General features: G+C 42.1%; 2 protein-coding genes across 8 annotated transcripts in view; one reads left to right on the top strand and one right to left on the bottom strand.

The window, feature by feature from the left end:
* RFC1 (replication factor C subunit 1) overlaps nt 1-1,394 on the top strand; it is a 77,252-nt gene extending 75,858 nt beyond the window's left edge. For both annotated transcript variants that reach the window (XM_027544292.1, XM_027544293.1), the window contains exon 25: nt 7-1,394. In XM_027544292.1, the coding sequence (XP_027400093.1) occupies nt 7-90 (84 nt within the window). In that variant the 3' untranslated portion in view covers nt 91-1,394. The remainder of the gene's footprint in view (nt 1-6) is intronic.
* A 1,436-nt stretch (nt 1,395-2,830) lies between these two features.
* WDR19 (WD repeat domain 19) overlaps nt 2,831-27,991 on the bottom strand; it is a 78,671-nt gene continuing 53,510 nt past the window's right edge. For 4 of the 6 annotated variants that reach the window (XM_027544287.1, XM_027544290.1, XM_027544291.1 and 1 more), the window contains 10 exons: nt 27,160-27,228; nt 20,171-20,248; nt 18,097-18,193; nt 17,785-17,909; nt 14,692-14,773; nt 12,911-13,061; nt 11,201-11,324; nt 9,744-9,820; nt 9,288-9,412; nt 3,055-3,142 (listed from right to left, as the gene is read on the bottom strand). In XM_027544287.1, coding sequence (XP_027400088.1) covers nt 9,301-9,412; nt 9,744-9,820; nt 11,201-11,324; nt 12,911-13,061; nt 14,692-14,773; nt 17,785-17,909; nt 18,097-18,193; nt 20,171-20,248; nt 27,160-27,228 — 915 coding nt within the window. In that variant the 3' untranslated portion in view covers nt 3,055-3,142; nt 9,288-9,300. Of the gene's footprint in view, nt 3,143-9,287; nt 9,413-9,743; nt 9,821-11,200; nt 11,325-12,910; nt 13,062-14,691; nt 14,774-17,784; nt 17,910-18,096; nt 18,194-20,170; nt 20,249-27,159; nt 27,229-27,991 lie in introns of all 6 variants that reach the window. The other 2 variants (XM_027544286.1, XM_027544289.1) reach the window with 1 other exon arrangement.

The following is a 27,991-nucleotide window of genomic DNA, read 5'->3' as shown; positions in this document are numbered from 1 at the left end:
CAACAGAAAAAGACAAAATCTTCAAAGCCTTCAAAATCAGAAAAAGATAAGGAGTCCAGAAAAGGAAAAGGAAAAAGTTCAAAGAAATGAAACTCTTTCACTGTTGACAGCTACTTTTTGCTTACCCTGCTGACCAGTCTCAGCTGGTCTTAGAGAATACCTTGTTTTCCCAGAGGAACCATGTTCTAGTGTAATGGGACAGCCTCGTGGTCTCATTGCAAATAAACGGTGGTACAGCTAGAAGAATGTAACCAGTAGGCTGATGTACACCTCTTATAGAGGTTATTAGGACTGCGTAGGTCCTCCACTGTCCCTGGCAGTCTAACAAGATTGTACTTCAAGATGACTGTATAATCAGAATTAGAAACTGCATGTGGGCTTTGGAGTCAGATTTTTAGTTAACAGCGATATGTCTGGGAGCAGAGGTAGTAAGGCGGCATTTGTAGGCTTACGAGTTTATCCTAATGGCCATTATGGGACCAATCCCGACTTTTTAAAAAGCATAGTTACTATAATGTGGTGAACTTTTGTAAATAAATCATAATACAAAATAATCACCACCTAGAACTGGGTTTTCTTTGTACATTGTCAAATATCTTGCCAAATATAAACTTAGGAATAAAAATGTTTCACAGGCTACATGTACAGATTCTTAAGATTGTTATCTTGTACAGTAAAATATTATGTTGGTATATTTTTCCTTACTAATTTGCAGATGATTGGATACAAAAGCTAACTATATTCCTACTAACCTCTTGTGTAAAACATGTAACTTTTGCAGCTGAAGAGTCAAACTCTAATTCCAAACACCGTTCCCCTGTGAAAGTCAACCACACACACCTCTGCTGTGGACAGAATTTCATGGAGAGGCCTCTTTGTTATTATTAGAGGGTATTGTGGCTGCAAAAGGATTGTCAGACATTCCTAACCTTCCAGAGTTTCATCAGGTTCAAACCAGCAAGGCCTAGGCTGGCTCAGACTCTTCTCTTCCTCTGGTTTGGGACAAAACGCGCACAGGCTTTTGTTGACTTTGTCCTTGGGAGAGCCAGTTCCGTCCTCACAGGCTCACAGCCCTGCTGGGACATTCGATTGTACCTGCGGCTGCGCTTGTTGAGGAGCCTTGAGGCTGTGGAACCAGCCTGGGGTTTGGGTGTCTAGCGATTATTTAATCTTGTCAGTAAATGCTCAGAGGTACGTGCTGCTTCTGTGAGGTATGTGTTAAAAGGAATGTAAAATCTGGAATCTGTTCCCAGCCTTTAGGGAACTGATTGTCTCTCTCACCTCTATAACAAGATTAAGTCTTGAGACATTTAAAATGTATTTACCAGTGTGAAAAACATCTTCCATGTAGATTAAGTTCATTATGGGAATAAAATGTTTCCTTAAGCCTTTGCCTACTGAGCCATGTCCCTCTTTTTGTTAAAGCCCTGCTTGAAACTTCTGCTTCAGTGAAGATTTCCTTGATTGATGACTGCCTCACCTCACCAGTGGGGTGAGCATACATTTCTTACGCATATTCTTCTATCACTTTTGGATATGCAAGTTGTGTCTGTTAACTTGCTCTGTGCTCCCCGGGAAAAAGACTGTAATTGTAATCTCCTTGCACCCAGGTCAGCAGGTGTGTCCTTTACTTGTTCAATATGATTTGGAGCAACCAGCAAATCCTTATTGGAGCCACTGGAGGCCACACATCATCCTTGCAGCATACTTTCTTTTTCTGAGATCCATTGAATCTTGGCTATTTGGTAGTCTGTAAGAAACTACTAGTTTATTACTACTACTACTTTATCCTTCATCTTTTAAGTTTTGGCAGTCTTTTATTTGCAGCAACATTATCAGGCCTCTTGAAGTTATTAACAAGGAGTATACTGGTGTATCGGAGAAGGCAATGGCACCCCACTCCAGCACTCTTGCCTGGAAAATCCCATGGACGGAGGAGCCTGGTGGGCTGCAGTCCATGGGGTCGCTAAGGTCGGGCATGATTGAGCGACTTCACTTTCACTTTTCACTTTCATGAGTTGGAGAAGGAAATGGCAACCCACTCCAGTGTTCTTGCCTGGAGAATCCCAGGGACAGGGGAGCCTGGTGGGCTGCCATCTCTGGGGTCGCACAGAGTCGGACACGACTGAAGCGACTCAGCAGCAGCAGCAGCAGCATACTGGTGTGTGTATTGGGAAGAGTATCTTCCTATATAAGTTTTGGTACAGTTAAGTTCATTAGTGAATGTCTAAGCCCCTTATGGGTAGGTTTAATGATAATGACTTGTATCACTTAGTAAGTAAGGCCAAGGCCTCTAGCCAGCCTTTGGGAGGAAAAAAAGAGATTATAAAGCTGGAGGTATTCATATGGATACCTGGTGCTGTAAAACGTCATTGGCACTTTGGTTTCTACCCTAGGCTCGTAGGTACCTCTGTAATGCTCAGGATGCTGGTGGCTACCCTGTAAAATCGTATCATCTGATACATTCAGAGGTAGGCTACATGACCTTGGTACTTTGGTTTTGGATGGCAAGGAAGTATATACTCACCTGTATAGTATGCGGGGTACTATACTATGGGGAAGGAACCCTCAGGGACACCTTGGGGAAGATACTGAATAATGTACATCGCTAGCGGATGTCAAATGATTTAACTTTTGACAGGAATTCTGTACTACATAGTATAATGACTCAGGAAACATAAGCTTATAGTTTCACTCATTCTTTCAAATATTGATTTTACTGATTTTTTGATGTTTTTATTCTAGGACTGATTCTGCTAAATAGCCTTGATTTGTGTAAGCCTCTCACTTTAAACTTTTTTTCTGTGTTTAAATACAGGAAAACATTACAAATATTTAATCAGTTTATTTTAAAGGGGATATTTCAAAATATAAAATATATCAAAAAGCTGAATATTTACAATTATGTCATAGGTTACTATTAACAGTACAGAGCACTGAATGTGTAAGACTCAGAAGAGGAAATATACAAAGTATAAAAAATAGCATGTTATATATCACTGTCACTCTACAGAAGTTGAAAGTGGTGACCTGGAGATGTGACCTTATTTTTTCTGTATCCAGGAAGGAACCATCCTTAATCTGCTAGGGGCAGAAACACAGCCTCTTGTGGAAAAATGCTATCTTCTCAGGATCATTATACCTAAAAAGGCCAAAAAAAAAATAAATAAACCCCATATGCTTTTATAAAGGTTTCAAATAATAAATTGGCATTTAGTAATAAAAAAAGCTAAGCATGATATTTTGCGCATTTCTGGAATGTGAAGCAGGATCACTACATGTAGGTGAGAAATTTTCAGTCTGTAATTAGTACTGAGTTTCAGTCTTGGCCTTTCAGTTGATAAAATTGTATGGGCAGGTTGTTGAACCTCTGTTATAAAGTGAGGATCATGTTGACAACAGCCACCTTACTGAGAAGAATAAGGAAATGCAAAGTTAGTGCTCAGCAGCTCAACCCAAAGAGACCCATGCCAAGACACATTACAATTAAACTGCCAGAAGTTAAAGACAAGGAAAGAATCTTAAAAGCAGCAAAAGATAGCTTGTTATGTACAAGGGAACCTCCTCCCCATAAGAACGTCAGCAGATTTTTCAGGAGAAGCTTTGACAACATCAGGCCATTCTCTTCTAGCCTGTAAAGTGCTGAAAGAATAAAACTGCCCATCAAGAATAGTTTATCTGGCAAAGCCATCCTTCAGAACTAAAGGAGAGAGAAAGAATTTTCCAGACAAGGAAAAGCTAGAGGTTCATCACCACTAGACTGGCCTTATAGAAATGTTAAAGGGACTTCTTTAAGCTGAAATGCAAGGGCACTACTTAATAATGGGGAGATATATGAAATTGTAAATCTCAGTGGTAAAAGTTAATGCAGACTAATGAAAGATACTTACAACTAGTGTGAAAGTTAAGAGTAAAAATAATAATGTTTTATTATATCCATAAAGTGAATAAACTATGTATATAAACTATTCTATAGATACCCTTCTCATAATGCAAAGGTTTTATAACTACAGTAATTTGTTAATGATACATAAGGTTCAGTTCAATTGCTTGGTTGTGTCTGACTCTGTGACCCCATGAACCACAGCATGCCAGGCCTCCCTGTCCATCACCAACTCCCGGAGTTTACTCAAACCCATGTCCATTGAGTTGGTGATGCCATCCAACCATCTCATTCTCTGAGGTCAGGAGGAGAAGGGGACGACAATCTTTCCCAGCATCAGGGTCTTTTCAAATGAGTCAGTTCTTGGCATCAGGTGGCCAAAGTATTAGAGTTTCAGCTTCAACATCAGTCCTTCCAGTGAACACCCAGGACTGATCTCCTTTAGGATGGACTGGTTGGATCTCCTTGCAGTCCAAGGAACTCTCAAGAGACAAAGATATAAACTGTGATGCCAGAAACAGAATGTGGATAAAGAGAGTAAAAATGCATTTGAACTTAAGTTGTTATCAGCTTCAAATAGACTGTTGCATTTTATGTAAGTCTTATGGTATCCACTCCAGTGTTCTTGTCTGGAGAATCCCAGGGACGGGGGAACCTGGTGGGCTGCTGTCTATGGGGTCGCACAGAGTTGGACACGACTGAAGTGACTTAGCAGCAGCAGCATGGTATCCACAAAGCAAAACCTATAGTAGACAAAAGAATCTGAGCATACAACTACAGAAAACTGTCAAATCACAAAAGGAGAGAAAGGAGCAAGAACAAAGGAATAACAGCCAGAAAACAAAGCGGTAGTAAGTCCGTATCTATCAGTAACTAACTATAAATTCTCTGATCAAAAGAGAATAGATTAAAACCAAGATCCATCTGTAGGCAGCCTACTAGACTCCACTCTAAGGACACACAGACTGGAATGGAAAAAGATAGGGAAATCAAAAGAAATAGCTGGAATAGCTATACTTAGACACAATAGACTTTAAAACAAAGACTGTAATAAAGGACAAAGAAGGCCATTATATACTGATAAGGGATCAGTCCACAAGAGGATATAACATTTGTAAATATAAAGCAAATACTAACGTATCTCAAGGGAAAAGGAGCAATACCATAATGGTAGGGGACTTCACTACCCCACTTTCATCAGTGAATAAATCTTCCTTTGACAGAAAATCAGTAAGTAAACATTGGTCTTAAATGATGTGTTTGACCAGATGGACTAAACAAGCATAAGTCATCAGATCACATGTCAGGCCACGAAACAAGTCTTAATAAATTTAGAAGACTGAAATCATATCAAACATCTTTTCTGACCACAGAAATACAAAACTAGAAATCAATTTCAAGAAAACTGGAAAATGTACACATATGTAGAAATTAAAACATAGTACTCAGCAACCACTGAGGTCACGGAAGAAATCAAGAAGAAAAAAAAATCTTGAAAATGGCAATACCGTTGGCCCTTCATATCTGTGGGTTCTGTATTCACAGATCCAACCAACCATGGATCAAAAAAATTCAGGAGAAGTACCAAAAAGTTCCAAAAGCCAAAATGTGAACTTGCCACATGCTGGCAGCTTTTTATATAGCATTTACATTGTATTCAGTTATATAAGTAGTCTAGAGGTGATTTAAAGTGTATGGGAAGAGGTGCATAGGTTATATGCAAATACTACACCACTGTAAATAAGGAACTTGAGCGTCCATGGGTGTCAGTATCCACTAGGGGTCCTAGAACCAATCCCCAAGAATACTGAGGGACAGCTATACAGCAAACCAAATCTTACGGGATGCAACAAAAACACTTCTGAAAGACACTCATAACAATAAATACCTACATTAAGAAACAAGAATGATCTCAAATAGATCAGCCTAACTTAAGGAGCTAAATGAACAAGCTAAGCCCAAAGTTAGTGGAAGGAAATTTCAAAGAGCAGAAATAAATGGAGACTTAAAAGACAATAGAAAAGTTCAATGAAACTAATAGCTGTTTTTTATTTCTCAAAAGATAATAAACCTTTAGCTAGACTCGCCAAGAAAAAAAGGGGACTCAGAAATGAAGGAAGGGATATGATATTCAATAACATGGAAATATAAAAGATTATAACAGACTTATATGAAACACTATAAGGCCAGCAAAATGCACAACTTAGAAGAAATGGATAAATTCCTAGAAACACACAACCTTGTTAAGACTGAATTGTGAGGAAATTAAAAAAAAAAAAAAGGCCAATTAGTGTAAAGGAGATTGAATCAGTAATAAAAAAATCTAGGACCAGATGGCTTCACTGGTGAATTCTACCAAGCATCTAAAGAATTACCTTCTCAAACTTTTCCAAACTCATTTTATGAGGCCAGCATTACTTTTGATACCAAAACCAGACAGGGAAACTACAAAAAAGAAAATTACAGGCCAGTATCTCTAAACATAGTTGCAAAAGCCCTCAACAAAATATATGTGGTGTATATCTTGTGTATATACATATACAAAAGAAGGCAATACTGCTGTTTGCAACAACGTGGATGGACCTGAAGGGCATTATGCTAAATGAAATAAGAGACAGGTAACTGTACTATCTACTTACGAAAAGTGAAGTTGCTCAGTCACTGTACTATCTACTTACGAAAAGTGAAGTTGCTCAGTCGTGTGTGACTCTTTGGGACCCCATGGACTGTAGCCCACCAGGCTCCTCTGTCCAAGGGATTTTCCAGGCAAGAATACTGGAGTGGGGTGCCATTTCTTCCTCCAGGGATCTTCCCAACTTAGGGATTGAACCTGGGTCTCCTGCATTGCAGGCAGTACTGTCTGCAGTACTGTCTGAACTACCAGGGAATCCCCATCTCACTTATATGTGTAGTTAAAAAAAACCCACTGAACTCACAGATGCAGAACAAATTGTTGGTTGCCAGAGGCCCAGGGTGGTGGGTAGGCAGAATGAACATGGCTGAAAGGTATAAAATTCTGGTTACAAATAAACCCCAGGGATGTAATGTACAGCATGGTGATTATAAGTTAACAATACTATATATCTGGAAGTTGCTAAGAGAGTAGATATTAAAAGTTCTCAAAAAAAACCCTGTTAACTGTTTAGTGATGGATGTTAATTACTGTGGTAATCATTTCATAATATAAACATAAAATCATTATGTTGTATGCCTAAAACTAATACAAGATGATTAATTATACCTCAAAAAGTTGAGATATTGAATATATATTAAGATGCTAAATATGTGATAATATGTTATGTAACAACAAAAATAAATGGATCCCAATCATAATTTGAGCAAGCTTTTAAAACAGAATCTGACAAGCTGATTCTAAAATTTTAGAGAGAAATAGAAAAGTAAGAGTAGTCAAAACAATCTTGGAAAAGATGACGAAGTTGTAGGATACACAATACTTGGCTTTAAGATGTATTATAAAGTCACAGTAATCAAGACAGTGTAGTATAAACATAGGGGACATACATACTGAAAACCCAGCTGATTTTCAATAAAGGCATGCAAGCAGTTCAATGAGGAGACTTTTCAACAAATGCTGTTGGAAGAGTAGATATCTACTTGAGGCGGAAAGAAATCTCAATCCCTACCTCACACTGTAAACAAAAATAACTTCAGGATGGATCACAGACCTAACACAGGTGAATATGCGCCTGACTTCCAAGTAGGGAAATATTTTCTTAGACACAGAAAGTCATAACAATAAGATAAATTGCTAAGATATAGTTCATCAAAATCAAAATCTTCTGCTCATCAGAAGACCACTAAAATAAATGTATCACGGATTCACTTTGCTGTACACCTGAAACTAATACAACATTGTAAATCAACTCTTAGATAATACATAAATTAAGAAAAGGAATTGGGAAGCCACAGTGGGAGAAAATATCTGCAAAATAAATTTGATGAAGACATATCTAGAACATACAAATAAAGAACTTACATAATAAGACAGTCATCTGGTAATAATAGTAAAGGAACAGCCTTTTCAACAAATGGTGCTGAGACATCTGGTCATCCACGTGCAGAAGAAGGAATCGGGGTCCCTACCTCACATCATACACAAAAATAGATTGAAGACATAAATGTAAGAGCAATAACTGTAAAACTCTTAGAAGGAAGTGTAACTGTAAAACCCTTGTGGTCCAGGATTAAGCAATGGCTTCCTAGACATGACACCAAGCAACCAAAGGAGAAAAAAACAGATAAATTGAACTTGATCAAAATAAAAACTTGAGTACATTAAAGGATACTATCTAGAAGGTGTCTGCAAGTCACGTACCTGATAAAGGACTTGCACCTAGAATATATTAAGGATTCTTATAACTCAATGAAAAGATGAAATACCCAGTTAAAAAATAGGCAAATGATTTGAACAGTTCTCTAAAGAAGATATTCAAGTGGCCAACAAGCTCATGGAAAGATGCTCAATATTATTATCATTAGGGAAATGCAAATCAAACCACAGTGAGATACCACCTCACACCTACTGGGATGCCTGTAATCAAGAAGGCAGACAACAAGTGTTGGTGAGGATGAGGGGAAAATAGAACTCTATGCTGCTGGCAGGAATATGAGACACTGCAGGTCCTGCAGAGAAAGCAGTTTGGAGTCCAAGGACAGCGAAAGGCCAGTGGGGCTGCAATAAGTAGACGAAGAGGCTGGGGCCTCTTTGTCTTTTCACTTGCAATCAAAAGCTCCACCTGTGGAGGGGAGCCGGATACACTGGAGGCAGGCTGAAAGGACCTGACCATGGACCGGGTGACTGGGGGTATCGATTTCCATCCTGATCAGCTGGTTGGATGGAGCTGCAGTTTACCGAGGGAGTAAAGGAATGCAAGAACAGGCTTTGTGAAAAACAAGTAGAGCTTTTGGCTTCTTAGCTAGAGACTGCATTTCCCTGCCTCCCCTGCAGTGTGTGTGGCCACATGAATAGGTTCTTCCCAGTGGAGACTGGAAGGGTTATGTGCTGCTTCTATGCAACAAAAATGGAACTTGGGAAGAAAAATGGGAATTTTTCAGGTCTCTGGAAACAAAAATTTTTACAATTACTCTCCTGAGTTACGAACTAAAACAACCTCCATTTTAACAGCTAGCTATAGTTTTAATGAACTGGTTAAAAAGAAACCCATGTGACTTGATAAAATACACTCTGGTTGGAATCCATGACGCTGTTCGGTCAAATAACCTTTGTCACCATGGAGACTGTACAACCTGTCTTAGTTTGTTGTTCAAATCTGACAGGTTCCATGATGCACAAAAAGGAACCAATGGCAGAACACACTGTAAAGCCGTGTCTGCCCTGTGGACCCCGTGCCCTGAGAAGGTGAGTGGATGACCTGGTACTTACTTGCACATGCCGCTCATTGCTCCACTTCTGTCCGCAGGTACTGGGTACAGTCAGAGGTTTTTTTCAGTTGATCCAAGTTTAATCTTTCTGAACACATAGGACATGTGCTTTCAGTGCTTAACATGCTGTTTGGGGAGGGAAAGGCAGAGTAGATTAAATGTATAATATTCCTTTACCTTTGGGTTATTGTGATATGAAAACCAGCTGTTCCTTTCTATGTCTTAGTACACGTTCATCACACAACTTAAGAATTAGGAACATTCAAGTCTTAGGCAGTAGTCCCTTTAAGGAAAATGTTCTCAAAAGTCATAGAAGATTCTCCCAAGAAGACAATTTGAGTCTTTAGAGATTTTTAGGAACATGAACAAATAAAGAGACCTCAGTAGAAACTGGCTGAATAAAAGGTCTATTTTTTGATAATAAGTCTGTATGACTAAGTGAAATGATACAACTTACACCTTGAATTCTGAGTACAGAGCAGGGAAGTCACAATGTGGACACACTGCCCAGTCATCCTTCAACATATGTCGACCCTGGAAACAGCACATTGGAGAGTAAAACTCATCTTTATCCAAATTTCCCGTTACTCAATTACAATACATGGTTACAGTTAAAAGCCAAACCTCTAAATCATGATATAATAATAATAATAGGTGGGTAATTGATTAAGAAGAGATGACATCAAAAGGACTAAAGCCAGATTTTATCAAATTTGTATATAAAAGAATAATCTTCAGTATTGTGACATTACCGAAATTTATTTTCCTTTAAAATCTTATATTAGTCTAGTGATGAACAAACATTTTAATATTTTCTAATAATAGGTCTTAGTTTTAAATAGATGGGGACAACAGTGGAAATAGTGGCTGACTTTATTTTTCTGGGCTCCAAAATCACTGCAGATGGTGATTGCAGCCATGAAATTAAAAGACGCTTACTCCTTGGAAGCAAAGTTATGACCAACCTAGACAGCTTATTAAAAAGCAGAGACATTACTTTGTCAACAAAGGTCCATCTAGTCAAGGCTATGGTTTTTCCAGTGGTCATGTATGGATGTGAGAGTTGGACTGTGAAGAAAGCTGAGTGCCAAAGAATTGATGCTTTTGAACTGTGGTGTTGGAGAAGACTCTTGAGAGTCCCTTGGACTGCAAGGAGATCCAACCAGTCCATTCTAAAGGAGATCAGCCCTGAGTGTTCATTGGTAGGACTGATTTTGCAGCTTAAACTCCAGTATTTTGGCCACCTGATGCGAAGAGCTGACTCACTGGAAAAGACTCTGATGCTGGGAAAGATTGAGGGCAGGAAGAGAAGGGGACTACAGAGGATGAGATGGTTGGATGGCATCATCAACTCAATGGACATGGGTTTGGGTGGACTTGAGTTCATGATGGACAGTGAGGCCTGGTGTGCTGCAGTTCATGTGGTCGCAAAGAGTCAGACATGACTGAGCGACTGAACTGAACTGAATAATAGGTCTTAATATTAAAGTTTATAATAAAAACCACCACTTAAGTGCTACAGCATGCCAGGTATTAAATTAAGGCTTCATATGCATTCTCTGGTCAACCTACAGTTCATCTCAATAGACAAGAGATTATGATGGAGGGACCTAGTGAGGTAAAAAGCAAATCGCACCAGGTTATACAGCCCGTACGTGGCAGAAAGATCTAAGCCCAGGACCACCTGATATCCAACTCTGGGCTCTCCTGCTCTGCAGGGCCGCATACTTACTTAGGTTATTATATGCCTTGAACACAACTTTCAGCTTTATTGATCATGCAATTATATGCTAAATGTTGCAGGAAATTTGAGAGGTAAGATTTTGGAAGGAAAGAAAGTGTTAACACATCAAGTATTCAAGCGGGCTATAGATTATATATATGCAAAGAAAGGGAAATGATAAAGAAACTTACTGTTGCAATGCAATATGGGATGTTATTTTTACACCCAGGACAGAGGAGTTCACACTCTGGGAGAAGAAATTCGCAGAAGGGACACGGGGTTGTGGCCTCTTCTGTCTCTGATGTATCAGGTCTCCTGTGAGGAGGAATCACATGAAATGCACCTGTTTCTTCATGATGGTCCTGAGACTATATATAGAGATACAAGCTAGAGACTGTGGGCCCATGCTCCACCCCAGCGAGGAGCAAGAGGAATGAGCATGGCTCAGACCATAGCATTACATGGGCCACCTCTGCTGGGGGGGTGGGTAGAGGCCACAGCACAGTATGTGCAGAAAGCATGGCTGGGTCTGGCTGTATCCCGTCTCCCAGATCACTGGAGCAGTGAGCCCGCCACTTCGCTTTGTGTACTGAAGTGGTAAAGGCTGTCCAGGGCTGCGCAACACAACTTTTCATGCTGGCGGCAGTGTTCTAATTGCGTGCTCACCAATATGGTAGCTAGGAGCCACACAGAGCTCTGAGCGCTTGGAATGTGGGTAGTGAGAAACTTTTAAATTTTATCCACTTTTCAATGTAAATAGCCGTATGTGCCAGTGGCTACCACACTAGACCGCACAGCTATAGAGCACTCATGTGTGGGGCGAGATCCAGTGCCTCCCCAAACTGGCACGCAGGCTGGGTGGCACAAATCTGGGGGTCAGTGTGCTCCAGCATTTTCTCCCCACTTCATTTCCCATGCTGGCAGGCATGTTCGGTCATGATTTGGTCTGAAGCTACTTAGGCTTATTGGCTTTAAAAAAAAAAAAACGGGAGTGGTCCATGTAGCCCTATCCAGGTGAGAGTTCCCTGCCATGAGCCCAGCTGGCAGTCAGTAGTACTTCATTTCCCTTTGCTGTTACTGGCGTAACCATGGCCCTCGGCTGACATGGGAGTTCTGGGTCAGCACGCAGGTATACCTGAGTTCCCTGGTCAAAATCGGACCAACAGGCACCCCAGATGTCATCACTGCAGACCTGGTAATACAGAATTACCACATGATTGCTACTGCCTTCTCCTTTTGTAAAGATGAGTGGTACTTTCCCCTGGTTTTCCTGTAGAAAGTCAAATCACTGGACTGCTTTCTGAAGCGGGGCTGTGACTTGTGTGCCTTTCGAGCTACACACAGTTTGGAAATGAACCCTTGGCAATAGGCTGTGTCATCACCAAGTTGCTTACACTGAGAAGCACTCACTCTTTGTCCTTCCGTGGCTGACAGTGTTTGCTGCCTCCCTAACAGCCATCCCGGCCAGCAGAGCTTTGTTTTTACTCAGCAATATGCTTCAGAGCTAGAGGGAGCCACGCAGCAGAGGACTAGCCAGTAAGAGGTAAATGCCATGTCCTTGCTAACTAACAAGGCAAAAACCTTCTCGTCTTTTGATTTCCCTACTTTCTTCCTGCCTGGAACAGGGTACGTGATGTCAGACAACCACAGCTGTGCAGCTGTGAGGCGGGGACTTTTTTTGTCCTCGGTGACAAGCAGGACACAGAGATACCAGCCTGGGACTGTGAGAGTCAGACAAATCCTGACTTAATCAGGTCGTCGCTGGGTTTCCTGCTCCTGGTGGCTGAGTACAAGCCTAACTGCTCTCCCCAATCTGTGTTCTTACTCAGTCCACACATTAGTAGCTGTGTTCTGAAAAATATACTTATGATTAGACGGTAGGAACAGTTGTCCCCACGTACCTGACCATCGCCTCGATCTTCTTCTTGTATTTGGCGTCTATCTTGTTGCGGTACTCAGGCCTCATCAGCATGGCTGCGAAACCAAAGGCCGAGTTCTTCAGGCCGGCCCTGTGACACTCGATCACAGTGGACGTCAGGATGGGTACAATGTCTGCAAAGCAAATGGAGGAGCGCTGGCATGATGCCGGGATCGCATCTCTCTCAATCTGCCTTTTCTGGCAAAGAACCTGTGATGGGCCGTTTGAGGAGGAAAGGGCACAGCGGTGCAATCGGGTGTCTTTCCCCTGCTGATACTGTGATTTGCCTATAACACGGGGCCCCACACTCCCTTGAGGTAACCTTTGGCATGTTTCCTTTCCTGCCTCGAAGATAAAAGTTCTGGCTTTGACAGGACAGCTGATGAATGAGTGGGGAGATTAACAATTTTATGCACTAACCTGAGTGCACTTTTTCTTCAGGACAGATACCTAGAAGTTGAATTATTGGCTCAAAGAGCATAACTTAAAAAATACACACACACACACGTGTGCGCACTCAGTGCAAATTGTCAAACTGCTTTCTGGAATGTTTGCTCCCACCAGCATCAGGAGAGTGCCTGTCTAGCACACCCTTTGCCAGCCACATATAGTTATTTAGTCTTTTTCATGTAACAAAAATAAACTCATTTAAAGAATGGGGTGAATTGTGACCTGTGAGCTAAATCTGCCCCTCTGTTTTTGTATGGTCCATGGGCTTTTACATTTTTAAATGGTTGGAAAAAAATCAAAAGAATAAAAATCTGTGATGTGAAAGTTACAGGAAGTTCAGATTTTAGTGTCCAAAAGAATGAAGTTCTGTTGGAACCCAGCTGTGCTCATTTACATATGGTTCACGCCAAAACGGCAGAGACTGGCCCACAAATCCCCGAGCCTTCGATATCTGACGCTTTATAGAAAAAAATTGACTCTGTCATATAGAATGTGACAAAATCTAATCACTGAAAAATGTTATGACGACATGTCTTAGAATATTGGGACCGCTTTCAGAGGCAGGCACCTACAGTGGTTGAGAACACAGAGTAAGACTTATTAGCTGACTGATCGTGGGCAAGTGCCCCCTCACTTCTCTAACCCAAGTTTGCTTATCTATAAAGCAGAGAAAATAGGACACGTGTGCAAACTGGAGACTGGTGGCCTGAAAAAGACCTGCTTGAACCTGGGATCTGGGAACTTGGATTTTGGGAGAGTTCCCACCATTTCCAGACCAGGGAATGAATGGTTCCCTGTGCCTGGCCTCTGTACAAACAATGGGGTTTATACTGAGCATCTGCTTTCTGGGAGTCAAGACTGGGTACCTGCTCATCAGGGGGTACCTATGTGGCCAGCCCCCCAAGGTCACCCCTGGGCACTGAGTCACGTGCATGCCGGTAGACACCAGTACGTGTTGCCTGGAGGCGCTGAGTGTGTCCAGTGGGACAGCACAGGGGGGGCTTGGGTGCTGGCACCTGACCCCCAGGCCCTGCCCCTCACCTTTTCCCTTTCCAGGTTTTGCTTTGTATCCTTTCCTCATAATAAATCTGAACCTTAGCACTACTCTGTGTTGAGTTATATGAGTCCTCCTTGTGAATTATCAAACCTAGGGGTGGTCTTGGGAATGCTGGTTACACCTCTTCATGGGGTGGCTGTGAGGATGAAATGACTCACTACGTGTAGAGAGAGAGGCTGGCAGAGTTAGAGAGGCTAGATCTTAACCATGCTACACTCAGGCAGAAATGGGGACACCTGGCTCCCCTCAGGACTCACGTGACGGAAATTTGCTGATGTTGTTGGCCACCCGGATGAGCATACGTGCCCCTTTCATGTGATCTCCATTTTTCACGTGAATCTGAAATAAGTGACACATTAGACTCTTAGAGACTTTTAACACTAATTCAGTATACTCCAATTAAAAAAAAAAAACACGAATTCACCTTTTATTCTCCCAAATAAACAACTCAGTTATGATCCTGAACAGGGTGGTCACGAGATTCTGGCAGTCTTCCTTTCTGTCACTCACTTGAGGTTTCTCCCTTATTTCTCCTTCCGGCAGCTGCTGCCTGGCCTCATGGCCTTGCCAGCCTCCCCCTGCTCTACACTCTGCTTTTTACTTTGCTCTAGATCACTCAACATCTTTTACTGGTCTTTACTGGGGAGCTTGAGTAACAATAACAACTTTACCAACTTGCTGTGAGCCCTGAAGTCTGAGTGAGTGAGGCAGGAGGAAAGAGGATGGGCTGTTCCGAGAAGAGGGCGCTACCTGTGAGAGGCAAAGGGGCAATGATGGCTGGAGAGCCTGAGCTTGGGTAAGCATGAGTGGGGTGTGTGATGTAAGGAGGTGGTCCTCTTAGGATGACACGAGGCTGGGGAGTTGGTAGGGCCAGACCACCATATTGCTGCTGTTGTCCAGGTGAGAGGAGGCGGCCCTGAGAGGGTGGGGAGTGGGGATGGACAGAAGCAGACAGACGGGGAGTCGGAAATGGTGCTATTTGGTGAGAAGGTGAAGGGTGAGTAGAGTAACTCCCAGCTGTAACATCCATCAGGTCTGAGCAGATGGACGATGGTGTAATTAACTGAGCATTGCAACGTAATTAATAAATATTAACTGAACCTGAAGTCGCCTTCCACTGACTCCCTGGGCCAGCTCAGCCATCCATGTGCAGAGGTCCCAGGCTGTCCTTCAGCCGGAGTTCCTGTCCCAGCTCTGGGAGGAAGCAGCCATTAACGCCAAGTCTCCCATTTCCCCTGAAACATGGATGGCTTTCTCCAGCTCTTTGTGTCAAAGAGGCCTGTGACACTTTTATATCAGTTCTTACTTGATAAGGTCTAATAGTTTCCCTTTTGAATGCCAGACTCAGTTAAAAATCTTGAATATATCTGGTGCTGGGATAAAGGAGTAGAGTGGAGGGGAAAAGTCACATGGGTGCTCTTCAGTGTTGGGGGGCGGGGGAGGACGTCTGGTCTGGGGGAAGTGATGGGCCCACTCTTAGAGCCAGAGGAAAGGAAGACTCAAGAGCCATCCCTGTGGCTTTTCGTGGGAGAAAGCCCTGGTCCTGGAGGGCTTCTAACAGGAACCTGTAATTTTTGTTCCCATCTTCCACCAACTTGTTTCTGTCCTCCCCTCCATGCCCAAAGGCTCCATTTTGCTGGATTCTGTGCCTCAGCACACTGGCACTGCCACTCATGTCTAAGCCAAGAAAGCCCTCCTTCCCCATTTCTAGTCGTTCCTGTACACGAGCCCTCCTGTGGCTCAAGAGGAAATGCGCTCCTGGTGGCTGCAAGCTGGAATTCTCAGCTTCCCCTTACAATAGGTGCTGGAGACCTGAGGGTTTCCCTGGTGGCTCAGACACTAGGTCAAGAATCCACCTGTAATGCTGGAGACTGGGGTTCGATCCCTGGGTTGGGAAGATCCCCTGGAGAAGAGAATGGCAACCCACCTCAGTATTCTTGCCTGGAGAATTCCATGGACAGAGGAGCCTGGCGGGCTATGGTCCATGGGGTTGCAAAGAGTTGGACGTGACTGAAGCACAGCACAGCACACCTGTGGGATCTAAAATGGTAGCCACTAGTCGCATGTAGCTACACTAAAAATTAAGATTATAAAAATTTAAAATTTAGTTTATCAGCTGCATTATGTGTAATTCAAGTGCTCCATAGCCAGGCTAATGGATATAGGACATCTATCACTGTAGAAGTTCTATTAGGCAGTGCTGTTATTGGTCATAATTAGTATCTAAGTCATTCATAACATGACTGCTGTAACATAGGAAGCTTCCAAATTGAATATAGTCTTATGGACTGGCCTGAAAACCAACTTAGCATTAAAATGGGAAGATATACTTTGACATAAATCAAAATTTGGACAAGTACGTAAGTTGGAGTCTAGCTGTATTTTTACAAAGATGTGTGCATATAAAATGTATATATACATACACATATGTAAACTACATAGAAGTATTTCAGGTTTGCACATTCTGTTTTTACTAAAAATCACTAATTAAAAATAGACAACTAGACATAAATATATTCCTAATAAAAAAAAAAGGCTGCTCTTTAGTTGTTATGTCCAACTCTTTTGCGACGCTATGGACCGTAGCCTGCCAGGCTCCTCTGTCCATGGGATTTTCCAGGCAAGAATACTGGAGTGGGTTGCCACTTTCTTCTCCAGGGTATGTTCCTGACCCAGGGATCAAACCATGTCTCCTGCATTGGCAGGTGGATTCTTTACCACTGAGCCACTTGGGAGGCACCCCCAAGATGGTGCACACGTGTATTTTAGAAGCATGGGGGATACAGTGTACAGCAGTGGTAACAACTTATATCTGAGGATGGATTTAAAGGGGGAAATGATTTTTCATTATGTTTTCCTATATTCTCTAAATTCTCTCAGTATTATTTTATATTCAGATAAAAACTAAATAGTATTAAAGCACAGTGGAATTTATAAAATTCATTACCCTACAATTAATAAACTAGAAAACTGGTTAAACAAAAATGTTTTTAGTAAATCTTTTTTTTTGACAAAGTAACACATTTATCTGCTTCAAAAGCAAGACAATATAAAAAGGTATTCTATATGGAGGGGCCTGTTCTCCCTCTTCTCCCTTGACTGGGTTTAGTGCTACACTCCGCCTCTGCCTTGATCCCTTTAAAAAAAAATAGGAAAAATAGTTTCTTAATGTATTTCTAATTTTACTTGGGGTGAATATATGTTTTTTCTGCCTTTTTGTACACAAAAGGCAGCATATTATATAATTACCCTGTCTCTTGCGTCTTCAGTACACAATATAGATCTGGGAGATGGCTCCAACCCAGTGGAGGGGTGCCCAGCTTATGTCCCACGTCACCCAAAGGCCTCACCCTCACTAGTATGTAACTGTGCAGAATCATGAGGTTGGTGGCCATCTCAGAGGGAATCTTGATCTTCTGAGATTTAAGTTCTGCATACATGCTGAAGAGAACGTCATGTGCATTCCGATAGTTTCCTTGAAAAGAGGTGGTAAATGACGTTACTGCAAAGGATGAAATCTGAGGACTTTCCATTTAACAGGTGGATTTTGTCAAATTGCCTTAGTAAGTTATTAATAAAGAATGATTTATTTAATTCCATGTTTTCTGGAGCATGCTTCTACTACTTGTTTGGGGTGTAAACCATGGCTTCTGGGGACCCACCTGCAGACTGCTCTTCCCTGGCGATGATGATGGCGGTCCGGGCGGCTTCTCGGTACTGCTTCAGGGCCATGTACAAGCGGAACAGGTACTTGGCATCCTGACATACAAGCCATTAGAGAAACCATCACATCTGCATTAGCTATGTGGGAAAATACCTAAAATTTTGCATTTTCATTTAGGATCACATTTACTTTCTAGTTAAGTAAAAGTGTCTGTCACTCAGTTGGGCCCGACTCTTTGCGACCCCGGACTGCAGCCCGCCAGACTCCTTTGTCCATGGGATTTTCCAGGCAAGAATACTGGAGTGGGTTGCCATTCTCTTCTCCAGGGGATCTTCCTGACCCAGGGATTGAACCTGGGTCTCCTGCTCTGCAGGCAGATTCTTTACTGACTGAGCTATCAGGGAAGCCCTTCACTTTCCAGTAACTGAGTGTTAAAATTGTTTCTTAAAAACCCAATAAAGAGGGCCTTTCCTGGCAGTCCAGTAGTTAAGACTCCATACTTCCACTGTGGCAGGGCATGGGTTCCATCCCTGGTTGGGAACTGAGATTCTGCATGCCGCACAGTGTGGCCAAAAAAAAAACCCAAAAATAATTTAGCTTGTGTTAAGAGGCCATTTTTTAAAAAACAACCTTTTCTTTTTTTTTTAAGAGTCAACAAATAATTATTTATCATGTATTTATTCAGAGTTTAATATGTGCCAGGCAGTATTCTAAGTACTTGAGAAATAACAACTCTATTAAATCCTCATACCCTCCCTGGGAGGAAGGTGTGATTATATACTGAAACAAAGCACCTCTCCCAAGCCAGGATCTGAACCAGCGTCAGAGTCTGTGCTCCTAACCCTAGTCCACAGAGTTCTCTCTCGTGTGCTTCAGCTGGAAAGGTGTGCTGAGACAATGTACCAATTTCAAAAATTTTTATACCTATAAAAAATTTTTGAGCCCGTTTTCCATTCCTATTTTAACTCTAAACAATTTCACATACTTGACACTGGTTTACTGATTATTAGAATAAGTGGATATAAGATGAGGTGGTTCAGCAAGTTTAACCTGTGCCCTTTGATAGGTTCTCTGAGCCTCCCTGGGTCTCAGTGTCTTTATAAAACAGGAAATGGACTCGGGGATCAGGATGGCCAATCCTCTCCAGGTACGACTTTCAGCACTTTGTATCCAAATCAGTTACAGCTGACCCCTGAACAGTGATGGGGTTGGGGTGCTGACCTCCGCAGAGCTGAAAATCAGCGTGTAGTGTATAGTCCGCCTTCTGTGCCTGTAGTTCCTCCCTGTCCATGGACTCAACCGACTTGGGGTCATGTAGTACCATGGTATTTACTGCTGAAAATAATCTATATGTAAGCGGATACGCAGTCCATACCCACATTGTTCAGGGGTCCACTGTACTCAAGTTCCTCACAAACAGACCGATTCCCTTAAACACCAAAGCAAAAGGGGAAAAAAAGGCCCTGGGGCAGCATTCTCGAAGGAGTCTGTCCTTATCAGGCCTGAGAGAAGACCAACTTCTGCACAAAATCCAAGAAAGTTGCCTATTTTGAAAACATGTTCTTAATGATGTCCACTTTATTTTTGGTGAGTTACTGTTATAGTAAATAGGATTTTTATTCATTCCCATAATTTTTGAGATATGAACAAAGTACACTGATTTTGGAGGATTAGTGCTAACTCATGCTTTTAATAGTCATTTTTCAAAGTTCTAAGAATAAATAAAACTCTACCACATTTGAGAAAAATGGTGGGTGGTGAGAATTGTTACCCAGAAGGGCATGGCATCACAGGGAGTGATGCCAATTTCCAAGAGTGAATGCACACAATATCTAAAATGCAGGATCTGTCTAGATGATCTAAGGCTGCACACAGAGAGAGGTTTGTACATCTATGATGCCAAAGCAATAATAGATAAAAACAGTGCATGCATGTGTGCTAAGTAGCTTCAGTTGTGTCTGACTCTTTTACGACCCCATGGCTGTAGTCTGCCAGGCTCCAAAACAGGGCAGATAAAAGTAAACGTACAACTAAGATACTTAAGAATCCCAGTGGAGAAAACACTTTAGTACCTTGGGCATGCCATCACTCTCTCCCATAAGATGGTCTATCAGTTGACTGGTCAGCAGTTCATCTTTGGCCTGACCAACCTGTTTAGGAAAAGAAAGAAACAGTAAGTTCAGCATCTTAAACCTAGGAAGGAAATGGAGAGAAGGGACAAAAAGTCTTCTGCTGAGGAGACAGAATTTAAAAACCATGTAAAAACACCTGTAGTCAAGAGCCTGAACCACGATGTAAGCTCAGGGTCTGTCTTCATTCATTTGTGGGTGCATGCTAAGTCACTTCAGTCGTGTCCGATTCTTTGTGACCCCACGGACTACAGCCCGCCAGGCTTCTCTGTCCAAGGGATTCTCCAGGCAAGAATACTGGAGTGGGTTGCCGTGCCCTCTTCCAGGGATCTTCCCAACGCAGGGATTGAACCATCATCTCTTATGTCTACCACATTAACAGGCAGGTTCTTTACCACTAGCACCACCTGGGAAGCCTGTCATTCATTGGTAAAGTCTCCATGAACAAAAATCCATCCTTAGAAGCTCTAGCTTTTCTAAGTTGCTGTATCAAAATACTGTAGTATTATTTTTATATACAGAATGTACTCCTTGGATGTTTCAATAAACACTTTCTTATGATGAGTGATTATGACATGGGAAGGATGCCATCTTGAACACAGGAACTGGGCCATTCACAACAAGGCACCCTAAATGCTTCAGCAGCTCCCTGAAGACACATGCTCGCACGTGGTTCCTGGTGATCTACAGTAGAAATGAAAGTAGGCCAAGGGATCCCAGAAGTGCGTGGGCAGCTGGAAGTGTGGGGTGGAGTTCTGGAGAGGACCTGGCCTGGAGATCCAGATTTCAGAGTCCGCTCCATAAAGCTCAGAGTTAAAATCACTGCTAGGTTGGGCAGTGATGATCAGGAAAATTATTTACCAAATTGGAGAATGGAAATATATTAGTTTTAGTTAGTAGGAATAATTATTGACAAGATCTGGAGGCTTAAGAGTCTTGCATCTATAAAAAAAAGAGGTGAGTCAAGAGCCCAACTGGAGCTCAGCCAAAGAGCAGGAAGGAGTCCTGCCCTCCTGTCACAGCAGTGATGTGGTGAGAAAAGCGACTGGAAAAGGAAGGAAACTCAGGGACACAGCCACGCAAGGCCTAGCTCACCACAGCTCAGGGAAAGTGTAAGAAGTTCAGAAGCTCTCTGTGCAGCAGAGGGAGACTGTGAGCCAGAAGGGGTCTTCGCGAACCTTCATGAACCTGTGGTGGAGGGTGGGGGCATAGGCTCTAGGGCTGCCGAATTTCTACACACTCCACTGCCTGTGGTCCTCACTGCAAGAAAGCTAAGCTTTGACCAATCTGCTGTCTCTGCTCTGCCCACAGCTGTAAGGAAGGATGAAAAGGTAGAGCTCATCAACTTCAAGGCTTTTGTGCATGGCTTTGGGTGAAAAAACCTGTATGAAGAAATGGTTAAAGCAAAGGGCTTTGGAGTCAGTCTGCCTGAGGTCAAATGGTCACCTGTGAGATCCAGAGCAGGTCACTCTTGGGACCTCAAAGCAGATAAATATAATACCTAACTCACAGAATTGTTGTAAGGATTAAATATGTTAATACACAAGTAATCAAGTGCCAGATAGTGTTGCCAGAGAGAGCAAACAACAACAAAAATGTGATGCCAAGTTTGAATTTCATCCAAAACACTAGGATAAATGGAAAGGGGAGCCAGGGAGAAGAGATGTCGCCACTCAGAATCAAAATTAAAAGAAGCATGGAGACAGAGTGCTGCGGATACTCCCACCGAAGGGCAGTGGAGCCAGAGAAGAAGGCTGTGAAGGTGCATCTGAGGGGTAACTGGAGAACAAGCGAAGCAGTGTTCTAAGGGAGTAAAAAAGTTCAAGAAAGATACGGTGTTAAGAGTATAAAATGCTACCATAACATGGAGTAGGGTGCAGGCTGAGAAGAGACGTCTGTATTTAGCAAGAAAGAGACCAGTGGCGACCCTTCAGAGAAGGCTATGATTGGTGAAGGCAAAACCTAACTGCAAAGAGGGAAGCAGGCCCCCAACAAAGCTACGGACGCCGTACAGTCCCATCCTTCCCATCTGTATTGTGGGTTCACGCTGGTACTGACTCCTAACCTGGGGTCCATTACAGCCCCCCTCCACCAACACAAACACCAAGAAGGTATTTCAGAACCCTGAGGGGTGGAGGGTGTGTGTGGGCGAACTATGAACATTTTAGAGATGTTCTCAAAGGCTTAAGGGCTGTGCCTTCTGGTTGAGAATCAGCAGATAGAAATACACAGGTTGTGAGCAAATGCATATCATGAGTAAAGGTGATTCTTTCTTCAGGGGAGGGTTCTCAAGGTGGAAAGGAGAAGAGGGATGGGAAGGAAACTAACATCACTTATACAGTACTTTCAGAACTGGGGCCAATATGCGTTCATTCCAGTGAATATTAATTGAGTGTCCACAATGTGCTAAACACTGAAAAGAGATGGGCCTTTGGCTTAGAGGGACTATTAATTTGAAGGGGGTTAACTGTAGCAGTAAGGGAGGTTCAAAGTATTCACAGGATTCTAAGGAGGCTTAATTTACATCCAGAGGACAGTTCAGGAAAACCTTTGCAGGAAGTAGCATGTGAAGTGGGTCCTGCCTGTTGGGTAGGAGGCAAGGTTGCAGGGAGGGGGGTGTCCCAGGTGTGGGTAACAGCAAGAGCACAGGAACAAAGGGATGGGAGCCCTCAGCTACTTGGGGGAAAGTGGCCCGTTGGGCTGTAGCACAGAGCACCGACCTAGGACTGTGATCAGGCAGTCTGGTTGGGAAGAAGACTTGGGTTTTGGTCTTAGCCCTATTCCTCTGTCTTTAGGTTGGTTTTATCATCTTCTGGGACCTTGGTTTCCTTGTCAGTAAATGGAGATTAGGTTGGATCATCTCCAGGGATATCTAAGATTCTTTTTGGAGTCTGCAAGCCAGAAAGAGAGCCCTCAGCAGGAATTAAATAAGTAGGTCCCTTGATCTTAGGCTTCTCAGCCTCCAGGACTGAGTGAGAGATAAATGTCTGTGTTTAAGCCACTTGGTCTGTGGTATTTTGTTACACTAGCCTGAACTAAGACTTGGGCCTGCTAATGTGATGATATAACAAGCACATGGCATTGGGACTTCCCTGGAGTCTTAACTCCAGGCTCTCAATGCAGGGGGCCCAGCTGGATTCCTGGTCAGGGAACTAGATCCCACACACCACAACAAAGAGTTTGTGTGCCACAACTGGAAAAGACTCTGTGTGCTGCAACGAAGACCTGGTGCACCCAAAGACATAAATAAATATATTTTTTTCACTGTTCATCGCAGCACTGTTTATAATAGCCAGGACATGGAAGCAACCTAGATGCCCATCAGCAGATGAATGGATAAGAAAGCTGTGGTACATATACACAATAGAGTATTACTTAGCCATTAAAAAGAATACATTTGAATCAGTTCTAATGAGGTGGATGAAACTGGAGCCTATTATACAGAGTGAAGTAAGCCAGAAAGAAAAACACCAATACAGTATACTAACACATATATATGGAATTTAGAAAGATGGTAACGACAACCCTGTATACGAGACAGCAAAAGAGACACTGATGTATAGAACAATCTTTTGGACTCTGTGGGAGAGGGAGAGGGTGGGATGATTTGGGAGAATGGCGTTGAAATATGTATAATATCATATATGAAACGAGTCGCCAGTCCAGGTTCGATGCATGATACTGGATGCTTGGGGCTGGTGCACTGGGATGACCCAGAGGGATGGTATGGGGAGGGAGGAGGGAAGAGGGTTCAGGATGGGGAACACATGTATGCCTGTGGCGGATTCATTTCTATATATGGCAGAACCAATCAATATTGTAAAGTTTAAAAATAAAATAAAATTTTAAAAAAATGCAAAAAAAAAAAGAAGTCTATGGCATCATCTATGAAGTAGTGTTTCAAAAAAAAAAAATCTAATCTAATGAAATACCTAGATTAAATACCTAGTTAGTTGGAGGTGCAGGAGGTAGGGAAACAAATTATACCACAAGGATACAATCAGCTAAATCTAAATGTCAGGAATTCCTCAGCACAAATAACCCATTTTCTTAACAAATAAATGACAAGGGGGTAAAGAGAGAGGGGAGAGGGGGAACAAAGCAGAAGTGAGAAGAAAGAAGGGGGAAGGAGGAAGAAGAGGAAGAAAAGAGAAAAGGAGCCAGAAGAAGGGAGAAAGGGAGATGGGGGAAGAACAATCTTTTGATAGAAGAGATTTAAGGCCCATGTAAACTGACTGCAAGGCAAGGACCCTGTTTGGATATGATGTGAAATAACCAACTGAAAGGCACTCATGCAACATGGGGAAATATGAACTCTAGCTACATGTTTGATAATATCAAGAAATTATTGTTGGAGAAACTGGAACTTAATACATTGTTGCTAGGATGTAAAATGGTGTAGCTGCTTTGGGAAACAGTTGGCAGTTCCTCAAAATGTTAAATGTAGACTTAACGTATGGCCTAGCAATTTTACTATTAGGTATATTCCCAGAGAAATGAAAACACATGTCCACATAAAACCTTGTACACAAATGGTCACAGCAGCATCATTCATAATAGACCCCAAGAGGAAGCAACCCAAACGTGTAACCACTGGTGAATAAAGACAAGGTATACAGCATTCAGTGAGACATTATTCTGCCCTTAAGAGGGATAATATATCAATACGCGTTACAACAATGCTTCTATCTGATGAAAAGATTCACATCCAGAATATATAATACAGTTGTACAAACCAATAAGACAGAGATGATACCATTAAAAATTAGGAAAAAAGATCTGAATAGAACTTTTTAAGATAGGACATTCAAATAGCCAACAAACTTAAAAAAAAAATGCCCAATATGATTCTTCTTTAGAAAAATGAAATTAAGACCATAATGAGATACCACTACATATCTGTCAGCATAGTAGCAATGAAACAGATGAGTGCTGGTGAAGATGAGGCGCAACTACATTCTTTCACATCGTCAGTAGAGTGAAACTGGTACACCTAGTGTGAAAAAAGTGTTTGGCAGTACCTACTATTGCTGACTGCCGCCATGAAATTAAAAGACACTTGCTGCTCGGAAGAAAGGCTATGACAAACCTAGACAGTGTATTAAAAAGCAGAGACGTCACTTTGGCGACAAAGGTCTGTATAGTCAAAGCTATGGTTTTTCCATTAGTCATGTACAGCTGTGAGAGTGGGACTATAAAGAAGGCTGAGTGCCAAAGAATTTGAACTGCGGTGTTAGAAAAGACTCTTGTAAGTCCCTTGGACTGCAAGGAGATCCAACCAGTCCATCCTAAAGGAAGTCAGCCTTGAGTGTTCATTGGAAGGCCTGATGCTGAAGCTCCAATACTCTGGCCACCTGATGCGAAGAGCTGCCTTACTTGAGAAGACCCTGATTTTGGAAAAGACTGAGGACAGGAAAAGGGGAAGACAGAGGATGAGATGGCTGGATGGCATCACTGACTCAATGGACATAAGTTTAAGCAAACTCCAGGAGATAGTGAAGGACAGGGAAGCCTCGCATGCTGCAGTCCATAGGGTCACAAAGAGTCAGCCATAACAGGGCAACCGAACAACTATTGCTGAAGATATATATATGTATTCCATAAGCTAATAATTCTATTCCTGGATACCTACCCAATAAAACTGCGTACTTATGTCCACACAAAGATATGAACAGCATTATGGCAACTTAATTCATAATACGCCCAAACTGAGACAATCTAAATAGAATAGTGGGTAAAGAAACTGTGATAGTCACATGGTGGAATACTACACAGCAACGAGTAGGAATGAACTGTTGACACACGTGGTAACACAGCTGCCTTTGTAGACTTACTATTGACTAAAAGAAACTGGATACAAAAGGAAACATATGGGCGTCCCTGATGGCTCAGTAGTAAAGAATCTGCCTGCCAATGCAGGAGACACAGGTTTGATCTCCAGTCTGGAAAGATCCCATCTGCAGTGGAGCAACTAAGCCCATGCACCACAACTATTGAGCCTGTGCTCTTCTAGAGCCCAGGAGCAGCAACCGCTGAAGCCTGCATGCCCTAGAGACCGTGTTGTGCAACAAAAGAAGCCACTGCAATGAGAAGCCCACGCACCACAACTCTGAGCAGCTCCCACTCATTACAACTAGCAAAAAGCTCATGCAGTACTGAAGACACAGAGAAGCCAAAAAAAAAAAAAAGACTGTACGTATGATTTTATTTACATTAAATTCATAAACATGTAAAACTATAACAATGGAAGTCTGAATTGTGGTTACCCTTGTTGGGAGGCAAGGACGTCCCTGGTGGCTCAGATGGTAAAGAATCTGCCTGCAATGTGGGAGACTCAGGTTCGATCCCTGGGTCTGGAAGATCCCATGGAGAAGGGAATGGCAACCCACTCCAGTGTTCTTGCCTGGACAATCCCATGGACAGAGGAGCCTGGCGGGCTCCATGGGGTCGCAAAGAGTCGGATACGACTGATCGACTAACATTTCTTTTCTTTCTTGTTGGGGAGCACTGATTGGGAGGCAGCACGAGCGGGCCTTCTGGGGAGCTTGAGCTAGGTGGGGGTTACACAGGTGTACATATTTGAGAAAACTAACTGAATTGTATATTTAAGATTTTTGCATTTTACTGGATGCAAATTACATCTAAAAGAAAATTGAAATGTTTTTATCTTTCAGAGATAATTTTTGTATTCACAAGTGAAATGGTATTTGTGATTTTTGTGATATTTGTGATTTGCTTTAAAATAATACAGGGAAAGAGGGTGGGGGTAGGAATAAAATATGATGGGCCACGTGTTAGCTGTTGAAATGAGATGATGGGTACCTGGGAATTTGTTATACTGTTATGTCTACTTTTGTAAATGTTTGAAAATTTCTTCAAAAAGTTTTTAAAAAGTTAGCATTCTTAAAAATTTCATTACAGAGCTTACTTACAGTTTCAATGGCCATTTCTATTGCTGCATTATCTTCTGAGCTTGGACATTTCAGGAAGTGTTTAAGTGCCTGAAAGGAGAATTGTATAACAATTAAAAAATTTCAGACTGCTTTCACAACAGGAAACACAAAGCTTTCACACACACATAGTAATCGTAGTTTGTGAAAGTATCTTCATCTCAACCAGGAGCTTGCACCATGTTGGGTCATATAACACATACTTAAAAGGCTGAGTGTAGTTTAAAAAGTAGAAGGATCCAGTCTGAAGACTCTAGTTCTGATTTTGAATGAAATAAGAATGAAAAATGTGCCCTCTTTAGATAGGAAGATGCAATTATTTTCATTGATTCATTCAACAAATCATTTACTGACGATCTGCTGCTCTGAATATAAGGCTGTGCTAGATGCTAAGGAAGATACCAGTTAAGGGGATTCTGCAGCTTGTCTTTTTGTATCACGTATAGTTTCACTGGGGGGATCTATGTGATGTGATGATAATACAAAGAGCCAATCTTTTTTTTAAGTTTTTTTCTTTTTTTTTATGTGAACCACTTCTAAAGTCTTCACTGAATTTGTTACACTGTTTCTGTTTCTCTTTTTTTCCCCCCATGTTTTGGTTTTTGGCCACAAGGCATGGATCTTAGCTTCCTGATCAGGTTTCCAACCCACACCCTCTGCAATGGAAGGTGAAGTCTTAACCACTGGATCACCAGGGAAATCCCCAAAACCAATTATTTCAAACCACAGTTGTCTAATTCCTAAACACCATACCACCACAACTATGATGACGTTTATGGCTATGAAGGCTTCAGAGACAAATGGGCAGTATTTT

Source organism: Bos indicus x Bos taurus, chromosome 6 (genome assembly GCF_003369695.1).
Source record: "Bos indicus x Bos taurus breed Angus x Brahman F1 hybrid chromosome 6, Bos_hybrid_MaternalHap_v2.0, whole genome shotgun sequence".
NCBI classification, from domain to species: Eukaryota; Metazoa; Chordata; class Mammalia; order Artiodactyla; family Bovidae; genus Bos; species Bos indicus x Bos taurus.
The sequence above is the reverse complement of the archived record's forward strand: the minus strand, read 5'-3'. Positions and strand labels throughout refer to the sequence as shown.